This window comes from Humulus lupulus, chromosome 3, assembly GCF_963169125.1.
Source record: "Humulus lupulus chromosome 3, drHumLupu1.1, whole genome shotgun sequence".
NCBI lineage: Eukaryota > Viridiplantae > Streptophyta > Magnoliopsida > Rosales > Cannabaceae > Humulus > Humulus lupulus.
In genome coordinates, this window is record NC_084795.1 from 135390123 (window position 1) to 135403641 (window position 13519).

General features: G+C 32.0%; 1 protein-coding gene across 1 annotated transcript; it reads right to left on the reverse strand.

Moving 5' to 3' along the window:
* Positions 1 to 9133: 9133 nt before the first annotated feature.
* LOC133823168 (transcription factor MYB1R1) lies at positions 9134 to 10774 on the reverse strand. The gene is made up of 3 exons (XM_062255779.1): positions 10354 to 10774; positions 10049 to 10257; positions 9134 to 9952 (listed from the first exon to the last, which is right to left on the reverse strand). Exons 1-3 carry the CDS (start codon positions 10640 to 10642, stop codon positions 9482 to 9484), a joined length of 969 nt encoding a protein of 322 aa, XP_062111763.1. The 5' UTR covers positions 10643 to 10774; the 3' UTR covers positions 9134 to 9481.
* Between the last annotated feature and the right edge of the window lie 2745 nt (positions 10775 to 13519).

A 13519-nucleotide genomic window follows, 5' to 3' on the forward strand; every position in this document is an offset into this window, starting at 1 on the left:
CTAAGAGTTTGTTCTTTCTATCCCTAATGATTTGGATACCTAGAACATAACTTGCTTCTCCTAAATTCTTCATCTGGAATTGAGTGCTCAGCCAATTCTTCACATCTGACAATTTCTTAACATTGTTTCCAATGAGTACGATATCATCTACATAAAGAACCAGGAATACCACTATTTGATTTGCCTTCAGTTGGTAAACACAAGGCTCATCAATATTTTGTTCAAAGCCATAGGTTTTGATTATTTCATCAAACGTAAGGTTCCAGGAACGAGAAGCTTGCTTAAGTCCATAAATAGACCTATTCAACTTGCAAACTTTTTCTTCTTGTCTAGCTACTTTAAAACCTTATGGCTGATCCATATAAATGACTTTGTCAAGCTTCTCATTAAGAAAAGCTATCTTGAAGTCCATTTGCCAGATCTCATAGTCAAGAGCGGCTACTATGGATAAGAGGATGTGAATGGACTTGAGCATGGCTACCGGACTAAAAGTTTCCTCATAGTCCACGCCTTCTCTTTGGGTATAACCCTTTGCCACTAATCGAGCTTTATAAGTATCGATATTTCCATCAACACCTCATTTCTTCTTGTAGATCCACTTGCACTCATTGACCCTAAAGTCACTAGGTGCTTCCACGAGATTCAAGATGGAATTTGAGTACATGGACTCCATTTCCTGTTTCATGGCTTCGAGCCATAACTTCTTTTCAGGGCTAGCCATTTCCTGTTTGAAAGACAACGGATCATCATCACTAGTGTCACCAACAACCATATTGGTTTCACCATCCAAACCATAGCGAACTAGGTTCCTTGAAATCCTCCCACTACGACGAGGCTCCGTGACTGTTTGCTCAGGAATAGTGGTGCTATCTTCATTTAAATCGACTTGCGTCGGTTGGACATGAAGAGTGGGAGTTTCATCATCAACTCACATTGATGACGATGGAACAATGGTTGGAGTCAATTCTTTAACCATCTTCTCTAAAACTACTTTGCTGCGTGGTTTGATGTTTTGGACGTAGTTATTTTCTAGAAAAGTAGCATTCGTAGAAGTAAACACTTTCTTTTCTGAATGACTATAGAAAAGTACACCCCGAGTACCTCTAGGATTGCCAACAAACATGCAAACTTCAGTTCGCGGTTCTAGCTTTCCTTCCTTTTTCCTCAGGACGTGGGTGGGACACCCCCATATTCTATAATGGCGTAAACTAGGTTCACAACCATTCCAACGTTCCAAAGTTGTTTTGGGGATTGATTTAGACGGCACGACATTGAGAATGTCATTCACGGTTTCAATTGCATGACCCCAGAACGAAGTTGGTAAAGTTGAGTAACTAAGCATGCATCAAACCATTTCCAATAAAGTTCTGTTTCAGCATTCCGCTACACCATTTTGTTGCAGAGTACCTGGGGCTGTAAGTTGTGATAAAATCTCAAGTTCAGTTAAATGATATTGGTACTGCATATCCAAATATTCTCCACCCCTATTAGATCGCAAGATCTTTAACGTTTTACCCAATTGGTTCTGAGCCATAGCTAAGAATTCCTGAAACTTTGAAAATGTTTCTGATTTCCTATGCACTAGGTAAAGACATGAGTATCTAGAGTAATCGTTAATGAAAGTGACGAAATACTCAAAACCACCCATGGCTTGTACATTCAAAGGTCCACAAACATCTCAATGCACAAGTCCAAGTGGTTATTTGGCCTCACCCTTTGCAGAGAATGGACGCTTGGTCAGTTTGCCTTCTAGACAAGATTCACAGATAGGTAATTCACCTAAGGTGAGTTCCCTCAAAGGCCCATCCTTTTTAAGTCATTGAATCCTATCATAGCCAATGTGACCTATTCTCAAATGCCATAAATACGTCATGTTATCGTTATCGGTCTTTTGACGTTTGTTTGTTCTAGGTTTAGCTACTTTGAATAAATCATTATTAAGAGCGATGGGTTCGTTAGGTCACAGAATATAAAGCCCGTTTTCCAAACATGCAATACACAATTGTGATCCATTGAAGAAAATAGATATATTATAACTTGTGAAAGTCATAACAAATTGTTCTATTTGCAACATGGAAACTGAAATTAAATTTCTACTAAAATCCGAAATAAAAAATACATCTTTTAAAATTAAGTATTTATTTCCGAACTTCAGACGAGCTCTTCCTCTAGCTTGGACCGCAACGAATGCTCCGTTCCCAACTCTAAGCTTTAAGCCACCTTCGTCCACTTCCTTCCACGATTCAAGAAGCTATAAAGAGTTACAATCATGGTTGGTAGATCCATAATCAATAATCCAAACAAATTTATCATTCTTTAAAACACATGTTTCTAAGATAAATGAACTATAATCATTACCTTTGTTTTTCGCTACTAGAAACTTGGGGCAATCTCGTTTCCAATGCCCTTTCTTTTTGCAGTGAAAACACTTATCTTTACCTTTCTTGTTTTTCTTATTCTTCCCCTTAGGCGTATGTACACTTGGTTGTGCACTCGTCTTTGTAGCCTTTGCAGGCTTGGGGTTGTTGTTTTTTCCACCTTTCCTCTTGTTTCCAGCTTTCGAAGTTGAAGCTTGGTAAGCTTCGACCTTAGATGGATCAGCAGCAACAACAGTAGTCTTATTTTCTCCTCCTTTACTAGGCTCACCCATGATAGGCTCATAAATTAGAAGCTCGTTCATGAGTTGCGTTAGACCATAGTTGATTTGATAACGAACGTGCGGACACGGTGCCATTCGAGCATTCACGGTGTCATCACGTATGTGCGGAGATGGTGCTATCCAAGCATTTATGGTGCCATCACGAGCATTGACAGTGCCATCATGAGCATTGACTGTGCCATCACAAGCATTGACGGTGCCATCATGAACGTGCGGACACGGTGCTCATTCTGGGGATGCCTCAATCATGACGAACTCGGAGTTGTCACCAATCAACTCTATGTTGATATTCTGCTTCCAATTAAGGAAGTTTTTCTCCACTAAGTTCCTCCATCAAAATTTGAGAAAGGATGGGAGTAGACACAGACACTACTTAACTTAAAACTATAAAATATTAATAAAATAGAAATCAATCACATTTTCTCAATAAAACTTCTATTCACAAAATTTCAAGAAATAACACAACATATACAAAAAATATGTAAGATATGAGAAAAAAAAATACCAAAAACAATCATATCTCTATTTCTTTAGGTTTTTACCTAATCTATGATATCCTTGTCCTGGTTGGTGAGAGTAAAAAATACCACTAGTTAAATAAAGTTGTAAACTTATTTAATAATGGACACCATTATTAACAACCTACTATTCGATCAAAATAAGAAAACAAAATCTCTTATTTTATGAGCTAGACCGACGGTTTCGATAATCATAGATTTAGTCCTAATAGTTACCGTTGGGGTGAGTCTAGTAGAATTTTGACCTATAATTATCTATCTTTCAAATCTAACATTGTCAAAATAACTAATAAACACTTTTCGTAGGAGGACGAATCAAAGTATCTCGAGGCCCCATTAAGCTATTGACTATGTTAAACCAATGGTGGAGATCGAATAAAAATTCTTAAAATAAGCTCATTATAAAATTTAAAAAATAGTATTTTTATTATTAATTTTCGAAAATTAATGACTATGGTTCTCCAAAAATTGTAAGATTAGAATTTTTAAAACCAAAGTCCTATAATTTCCTATTAATTCTAAAGTGTCATATTGAAACAAATTCAATTAATTTACAATTAATTTATTGCTAATCAATATTTAGGTTTAACTAATATAATGAACCTATACAATTAAGTCCAACTCAGACAAATGGGCCTTAACAATTGGGCTTGTATGGAGGAGGGCTAGGTCCAGTATGTCGTTCCCACTACAAAGGCCCCTAATCTTCCATACAAGGTCCAAAAGATATGAATTTAAACCTTTGTTTTATTAATTGTTATTAATTTATTATGCCCACTATAGTCATGCAAAGAAAATAGGCATTTACAAGTGGAATCATCCTCAAGAGAGGAATTTAAAGTTTACATTTTCTAATGGACCCAAATAAAACCTATCATTTTATGAATATTTTATTTGGCAAAAATCATATATCTAACAAACATATGGGCCATTATATGTATCTAAGCCCAATTGCAAAAATACCACATATAGTGCAAACATACATGTTATAATTGGATGGGCATAATCATGTTACTATATGAGCAATTCTATGAATTTATGCAAAAATACCACAATTTATTTCATTTGCAAAAATACCACAATTAATTATCTAGAATTTATTAAAAAATTCAAATTAATTAATTTTTTTTAAAATAAGTCAATTTAAATTAAATTTATCAATAATAGTTCATTTAAATTTCATTTATCAATAATCAACTTGGTTTATGTTAATTTGAAAAAAATATATCAATTTAATTTAAATAAGATTTATCAACAATTAACCAAAGTTTATTTAAATCCCATTTATTAAAAAAAATATTTTATTAATTGGTTGAAAAAATGATATTTTTCAAAATTTAACCAATTTTAAATTTTAAAATCAATATCTTAACTGTTTTTCAAAAATATCATGTGTTGTTACAACTATAAACTAATATTTTAACAATTTTAAAAAAATATTAATAGTTATAACAACCCTAAAATATCTCAAAACAGTTAAACAAATTCAAATATCCACGAAAATATCTAACTAACAAATTTCAAATAATTTAAATATTAAAAACTATAGAATAAAAATATATTTATATTTTCAAATAAAGATTTAATAAAAAATATCAAGTATTTAAAAGAAAATATCTTAAATATCTGAAATCTTAATTCTAATACTTTAAAATATTTAAAATTAAGTTTTTAGTCTATTTTTAAATTTTAATTTGAATCTTTGTAGAAAATATCTAATTATTTAAATTTCAATTAACAAAAATATCTTATTTAAAAAAATATATGATAATTTTGGCTTTGATTATAAATAATTAATTTTCACAATTTAATTTCTTTAATTTTTTCAAAAAAGAAAAATTAAAAAAAATTTAGAGGAACAGTACTCGAGACACCGTGCACGCTGAAGGTAGGGGTGCGCGCGCGCGAGGTCTTCTAGCTGTCGAGGAGGCGTGCACAGGCGGCAGGTGCGAGCGCGCAGGTCGTGTGAGTGTGCGCGCGCGCGGCGCGCACTCATGGCAGCCAGACCAAAAAATTTCAAGAAAGTTTTTTGTGCAATTTTTCAAACCAGAACCATTTTCTAATTAATTTTTAACATGTTTTACACAAAATAAAGCATATATAAAAATTAATGTCATAGAAAACACAACAAAATAACCTTAAAATTGCTAATAATTACATAAAATCAACATGCTTCATAAAAACATGAAAATCTATCCAATTATTCAAACACATCAAATAATTCAATTTTTAACATATTCATACATGAAAATAAAGATAACCAAAGGTTCTGAAACCAGTTGTTGGGAAACTTATATATGATATTTATTTATTTTAATGTAGATCTAATATTAAACAAATTAATATGAGATAACCTAGAATATCTTTCTAGAATTGAATTTAAAGAGAAATATGATAAGAATACTTACATTATACGCAACAGAATGAATGAGTCATTCCTTCAGTTTCTCTAACCCTTGTATCTTTTCTGTCGCAGAGTATTACCAAGAAACTGAACCGATCTTCAATTTTCTTCATAGTCTTCCAAAATATCATTTGAATCACCTAGACTAGAGTGAGAAATTCTCAACACATGAGATAGATACAGATAGAAGAAGAGAAAAGAACAATAAGGCTTAGAAAATGGCTTGTGTTTAGAGAGAATCTAAAAGCTATCAGAAACTTGTGTTTTTTACTTCTGAACTTATGTTTTCATCTCTCACTTAGCACTCCTTTTATAAACTCAATTAGACCATTTAATTTAATTAAAAAATCAATAAAATAATAGACAATTAACAACCCTAGGTCGAAATTATCACGGGCTTTAGGCCCGTGAAATTTCTCATTTGGTTATAAGCCCATTGGACTTAAAATCAATGCATGTATTATTTTCTATTGATTTAATTATTTAAATCATTTATCAAATTAATTATTTATAATTTGAACATTGATTTAAACTTATTTATTAATTTAGATACCAATTTATCTTAATTAATAAATCTGCCATAATTTCTCTTTTTTTCTCAAATTACATAACTCTGTTAAACTATCCAAAATTGACCTGGTCAACTTTGATAATTCTAATTGATAATTAAATCAATTAATTGAGACTATCTAGATGATTTTATCCAAGGTATAGTGGAGACCACGGACCTATGAAATCAAGCTCCAATAAGTTATCATAAATCTAACAAATAAATTTACTAACTTATTTATTCCTCCTGACTCCATTAAAGACTCATAATTGCACTCTTGAATTCATAAAACACTCTATAACAAATATAGATACGCTATTAATTATCCATTGTTACAATCATAATTGTTACTCAATCCTCTATAGACGATCTATAATGAGATGGGACTAAAATACCGTTTTACCCATCATTGTATTTTATCCTTAAAACACTTAGTTCCTTGTAAATGATATTTTTGTAAACTAATTTAATTACCGAAATGAGATCTCTATCATTTAACACCTCGAACCAAACTAAAAGGAAACCATCGTTTCACTTCTTCATCAGAAGCTATAGATATTCATATACATGATTAACACTCCCACTTAATTATACTGGCGAGTTCCCAAGATGTAAGTATGGGCTAGTCCGTAGGGTAAGCTGGTAACGAACAAGTCAAAGAACTCAAATAATACAATCAGTTAGAATGCTAACCACTCATAATTGAGATTGAATTGACCTATGGTCAACTATATGATATGACTAGAATAGATAATAACAGTATGTTTACTGATCCTATCAACTGTCAATATCAGTCCAGTTTGATGTAACAAATACATCCGATCTTATCTACTTTGCTAATGTTCTGGAAAGAACATAACATTGTTGTGTAAGTAGAACATATCGTAGATTGACAAGTTAGTGTAAATCCTGTGCACTGACTAATCTTAGGACTAACTTATTTTTGAATATATAATCATATATATATATATTGTATTGTGATTACGTCACTATAAATACGATTAGCTATATGCTCGGGATTTAATAGAAGTTTATATTAAACAAATAATCATGAAAATAAAACAAGTCAGCAAAATGATTGACCAAGTCAAAAAATGATTTATATTATTTTATTAATAATGAATGAGATTACTATGAAATTGAGTTTTAATTAGGCCATAAAAATCCAACATATATATATATATGATATAAATATATATATACTAGATACAATTAACTTGCAATATGCATTTGCTTAGTTTTATTTATAGAATTTATTAATTATTTTTATTAAATTTATATTAATGTCATATAAATTTCAAATAAATATTTCATTTTAATTAAATAATTTATTTATTTATGTTTAAGTTTATGTTTGTTCTAATTTTTGAATTTTGGAGGTACAACAAGAGATTATATATTATATGTTTAATATAATATTAAATATTATATGTGGATTTTAAATTTTAGTTTCTTGCTGGTTTTTTTTAAAAAGCAATTTGTTGCTAATTCATAGTAGATTATATTATATGTTTAATATGATACTATTTTAAGTTTAATTAAATTTTATTTAAGTTATAAAATATATGATTTTATTATTTTTAAATAATAATGATTGTAAAATATCTAAAAAATATCATAATTTAATTTGTTTAATTATTTACTATTTTTAAATAATTATTATTGTAAAATTTCTCAAAATATATCTTATTTTAATTTTTTAATTATTTATTTTATTTTATTTAAGTTTAAGTATTTACAAACTACTACTAAATATAAAAATATTCTGTTAAAGTTAATATTAAAAAAATAAAAAATTGTTAAAACTAAAAAATTTCGTTATCTACACACTTATTATATAGAAAAGATATGTTTTAAAATAGATATGATATATATATATATTAAAAATAAAATAAAATAAAATAGTCTTTTACCCTGTACACACAGTGTATAACATATAAGTCGTGATACTATTTATACAGTAGAATAATATATTATTTGAAGATGGGCAGGAGGGATTTCGAGGAACTCGGCATATATTTGCCGTATTCCCGTTGCATTCTCCAAGGTGGCAGGTCCAAATTCGAATCTGTCCGTCCCCAAGGTTTAAAAAATAAATTGGCTTGAGTAATATTTCCATAAATATCCAATCTTTACAACTAATTTATGCCTCTTTTAGAATAGGGCTCCCCGCGCTTCCGCTTAATTTACTGCACCCATTCCAACAGCGCATCATCATTCTAACTATGCTATAAGTGTCCTTCAATGATGATCAATCCATTTCATCATATCTCCATTATCATGAAATTACAATATTTTAAATTTCAACGGTAGAAGTGGGGTTAGCTAAGACTTTTATCGTTGTTGGTAAAGTTCATACGTTGTTGTCAATCTCTTAAAAAGAAATTTTATAGGGCCTCCCTTCTCTCTTTCTCTTTATCTCTTCACTTTTACAAATATAGCAGATGAAAAGAGTAATTATCTCCCTCTCTAGCTGCACGAAAACTCTAGTGGGCCCACGATAATTTGTGTATACAAAGTCAAACACTCGTGGGTTTCTGTATCACTTAATCTAATTAAATATGCTATGCTAATTATGTTCGTGACTAAAAAACTCAGTATAAGGTTAGCTTTTTACATATTTTCTTGGGACTAAAAAGTTGATTTTAAACTTTGATCAGCCAACAACCCTGCCGAAAATCAAAGCAATAACAAGCCACCTACACTAACATATTCATCTGAATCTGATTACATCTCTTAGTCTACCCATTGATTTAATTCCAAACTGAAGAAACTAGAATACCTTTGTTTTGTGTCCATTTACTTTAAAAACGACCGAGAGCCTGAAATTAACATTCTTCGTCTACAATTTGAGAAATCATCATATTATTTATAAAGTAGGATATGTAGTTAGATTATTAAGTAATCCAAACCGATTGATATATTATTATATATATATATATTCATTTACAGAAAATATACATATTACTACTTATATATATTTCTTTATAAAATTCCCCCACTGAAGAATAAAAACGCAGACCAGGCTGTGCATTTTATTACTATACTTTCCACCCTAAAAAAAAGAACCAAACAACAAATCAAACGAGAATCCCCACATTGAAAACGACACCCCATATTTTAATCCTGAATCTTAATTAATCACTAATTATTATCTTTACATACAAGGAACAAAGACTAATTAGCCTAACTAATTGACAACCTAATCATTCATTTCTGTCTAATCAATCCATTTTTTTAAATAAATTTTGTCCCTAATCCCACTTCTTTCTTGCTAGTTAGCTATAATATAATACACATCAAAATGAGTTTTTTTTCTTTTGGAATAATAATTAATTGATTAATACTCTTCAAGCAACACTAATGATGCTGTCACCTTTCGGCATAGCCTGAAAATTAGTGGGTGGATGTTGCGGCGGTCGTTGAGGCGGGGGGGACTGCGACGGTTCACCCGTCGATGACGATGAAGGTCCTGAGAGCTTCAGTGATAGATGCGAGGGCTCTAAGGACTTGTTCAAATTTAGATCAGCCATTTTCGCTGATGGCGGCGGATGTACGGGCGGGTGAAGCGGAATCGGCCGGATTGGCTTGGAGATCGGCGTTTTATTCCCTTGGTTGCTGGATTCGAATGCGAGACTACTCTCCGCCGAGTTTTCTACAGTGATTGGTAAGACTAGCGGCCGCGCCATAGTCATCGGAAAAGATGAGACTGGAAAGAGCCCAATATTACAGGGCTGTTGTGGGTGAGGCAGTACTGGTAGTGATGATGGAGCCTCCTGAAGGATTGTGAGATCTTCCATTGATGTTGATGGATTCATGAACTATAAATTAACAATAATAAAATCAGTAAATACAATTTGAAACAAAAATAATGTATTAAAGCTTGGAATATGTATACATATAAGAATAACACATACAGTATCAGTTGTAATATCAAAGAGACTAGATCTCCGGCGTCGGCGATTATGGTTGTTACGGCGGAGAAAGTATTTTTGGGCATGACTAGCCACCTGAGTTGGCGTACGAGTCTTCACGAAGTTTCTGGAGATTCCTCTCCAATCTCCTTTTCCTACCTTCTGTAATCCCAACAAGAAAAGCTTGTGTTCCTCTTCCGTCCATGGAGTACCTATTTTATTTAATTTAATTTCGAAAAAGAAAATTAATTCCATAACAACAACAATAACAAAAATTAATTAGATCAGAAATTATTATTATTAAATACCTCTCTTTCGCTCGCGACTGCGACCAGAGGCATGAACGACGTCGTCTGAAGCGTATCCGGCTTCAGCGTTAGAGTCGTGATGAAGAGGAGGCTGGTCGTACTGAGACAGATTCGTCATACTAGCGCTTTTTCTGAAGGAGCTTCCGGCTTCAGTGACTCTCACGCCGAAAAGCATAATCGCGTTCTCTCCGGGAGCGGGAGATGTGCTGCCTCCTTCGCCGCCGCAGACCTCGGTGCACGTGCGAGAGTTGTGGCCATTGTTCCCGCACTGCGAGCACGTGCGAGACATCTCTACCTAAGCTTGCAAAAGTCGCCAAAAGGATGATGAGGGTGTAGGGACTAGGGAGAAGGGGTTTGTGATGTTGGGAAAGATAATAGAAAAGGAGAAATGAGAGCAGTTTTGGTTGATATATAATATGAGAGAGTCGTTTTTAGGGTTTGCTTTTGTGCATATGCTTTTTATTAATGTCTTAATACAGACAAACAAGGACTTAATAATCAGCCAATAATAATAGCAAAAAATAAAATAAAAATAATGATTAAATGCGTCGCAGGAGCATCACATGAATTTAAACACTACCGACAAACTAAACTCTGAATCACTACCGTTGAATTCTTATCAGATGTCGTCGATAAAACCAAGGCTGGGTCTTATGATATTAAGTTTTCTTGGATGAGATTTATCTGTGCTGCCAAAGAGTACTATAATACAACTATATCCCATCTGATGGAGCACCGTATTTATAATAATAATAATAATAATTATTATTATTTAGTTTTGCTAAGTTTGTTAATTAGCATTTTAATAAAAATTTGAACGGTATATTCTAGGTTTCTCTACCAATGCTTAAATGCTTTGATTGGTCCAACATATAGTCTAATGCAATATTAGATATTATGACTAGACTGTCCAAAATACTAGGGTAGTCACTCACTCTTCTTTATATGATTTATATCTATGGTATTGAATGTCGTATAATTGGTGGGAAATGTCTGAATATTAATAGTAAAGGAAAAATAATGCAAGAGAAAAAAATATATATATATATTATAAATAAATATATAAAGGGATGGTGGAGGAGCAAAAGGTTGTCTCCACCGTCAACTTGGCATATTCGGTGGCTCTTTGAGAAAGATTTGGTTGTCGTATGTGGGTATGGTTCAAGAGCTGCTCTTCTTCATTAATCCCAAAGCCAATGTGGTGGGTGGAGTTGAAAGGGGAGATCAGCCGTGAAGTGATCCATATGGTCCCACCTATCACCTATGCTCCTTTGGCTTTCTCTTTTATCTCTCAACCTTTCTTTGTGGCTGCGCTAGTGCTAGTGGATAGATGCCTTTATTTTTGCTTTTTCTTTTTCTTTCTTTTCTCTTCTATATTTCGTTCATGCTCTCGACCTTCTTTCTACTCTGTCATCTTTTCTTTTTCTTAATGCCAGTGACTCATATAAAACCCTATTTTAGAGTTTTGCCATGTTGCTGAGTCGAGTAACTAAAGGTTTTTTTTTTTTTTTTATATATAAAAAAAGTATTACTATACATTAGTAATGCCAATTGATAACAATTAAAACTACATTTATAACCTACCAGAGTTTTGTTATGCTTTGATACATATAGATAGTGACAATAAGTTAATTTCTAAAAAATTGTTAAAATACTTTGTTCCCTTATATCCAATTTATTGAGCTCATCCCTACTACAATACTTATACTTCAGCATCTCGAAAACATGTTCAAAATAAATCAGCCCGCGTTTAGTACATTACTTTATGAATTAAGTTTTTTCTAGAAGACACTTTTAGTGAAAATTGACTAAAAGGGTTACCAATTTGACTAGTGTAAAATGTACTTTTTGATAAATGAAGTATAAGAGAAATATTAAAATTGCTTAACTGAAATGACATGGGACGTCATTGCTCAATTGTTTTCCATCAAAGCGTTGAGTTTGAAAACCTGTGTCCAACACATATAATCAAATAGTGAAGCTTTGAGTCACACATCTATGGCTCCATTATTGAAGCTTGTAAAGTCATCTATTGGCTAGCTTTATTTTAGACAAAATATTTTTAAGTTATTAAGAAAAATCAGTAGCATATCCATGTTGATTCTTGATTTAATGAATTTTCTAGTGTGAAAATATCATTTAAGATATTTTAGACAAAATATTTTAAAGTTATTAAGGAAAATCAGTAGCAGATCCATATTGATTCTTGATTTAATGCTTCAACTGATTTTCTAGTGTGAAAATATCATTTAAGTACGAATACATTTTTTTAACTTATTTATCTCATATCAACATTATTTGGTAAAAATATGTATTACAATTATCTTGAGATTATTTTCATGGATTATGTTTATTCTGGAATAAAGAATGTGTCGAAAATGAACATGGTCAAAAGAAATGACCATGTTCGTTCTGCCAGATAAAACTGATTACGTTGCTGACTCATCAGTTTCTTTTTCTGTCGGCACAGAATTCATCTGGCTGGCCGATTTCCCAAATCAAAGGAATTTGCAAATTGATTTCAAAGATATCAGAAAATGATGGCCTTGGACGATTTCTTTTCCTATAAATATATTGCCAAGGCCTTTGGAATTTTTACCTCTTCCATTTTAAATATTTGTAAAGATTATGTTATTTTGAAGAGTGTATTTATTTGTAGAGATTAAGTTTGTTCACCTTAATATTATATTTTAATATAATGTTTAATTGATTAAATAAGTATTACAAAAAGTGATTATTTAATCTAGTGGGGGAATGTTATATTATTTCATATAATATAGTATTAGATTAAATAATGTGACAAAATTGGACACATGTGTGTGCTCAAATGTGACATATTTTGGAGTTATAAAATCAGTTACAAATTTGTAACTCCCAAATATTACCCAATAATGTGTATATTATATGTTACACATTTGATATTGGATTTCATAAAGCCCTAATGAAATATGGTTGTTGGAGACATGTTTTTAACTCCCAATAGGTGTTTGGAGGTTACAAAATCATGTGGGAAAGAATTTGGGACGTTTTGGAACGATTTGGAAAATGACAATTTTTGTGTTGAAACTAGGCTGTGGGTGCGGCCACTGTCTTTCCCTGGCCGCGGCCTAGGGGACAGAAGCCAGTGGCCGCGGCCAGTGAGGCTAACAGCCTATGTGAATTTTCA

Bases quoted from the DNA above. Each gene is read 5' to 3' on its own strand.
- LOC133823168 (XM_062255779.1), bottom strand. From the start codon at position 10,642: ATGTCTCGCACGTGCTCGCAGTGCGGGAACAATGGCCACAACTCTCGC. The intron at 10,258-10,353 runs GTATTTAATAAT...TAAATAAAATAG, and splicing joins CAGTCGCGAGCGAAAGAGAG to GTACTCCATGGACGGAAGAG. The intron at 9,953-10,048 runs GTATGTGTTATT...GTTAATTTATAG, and splicing joins TTGATATTACAACTGATACT to TTCATGAATCCATCAACATC.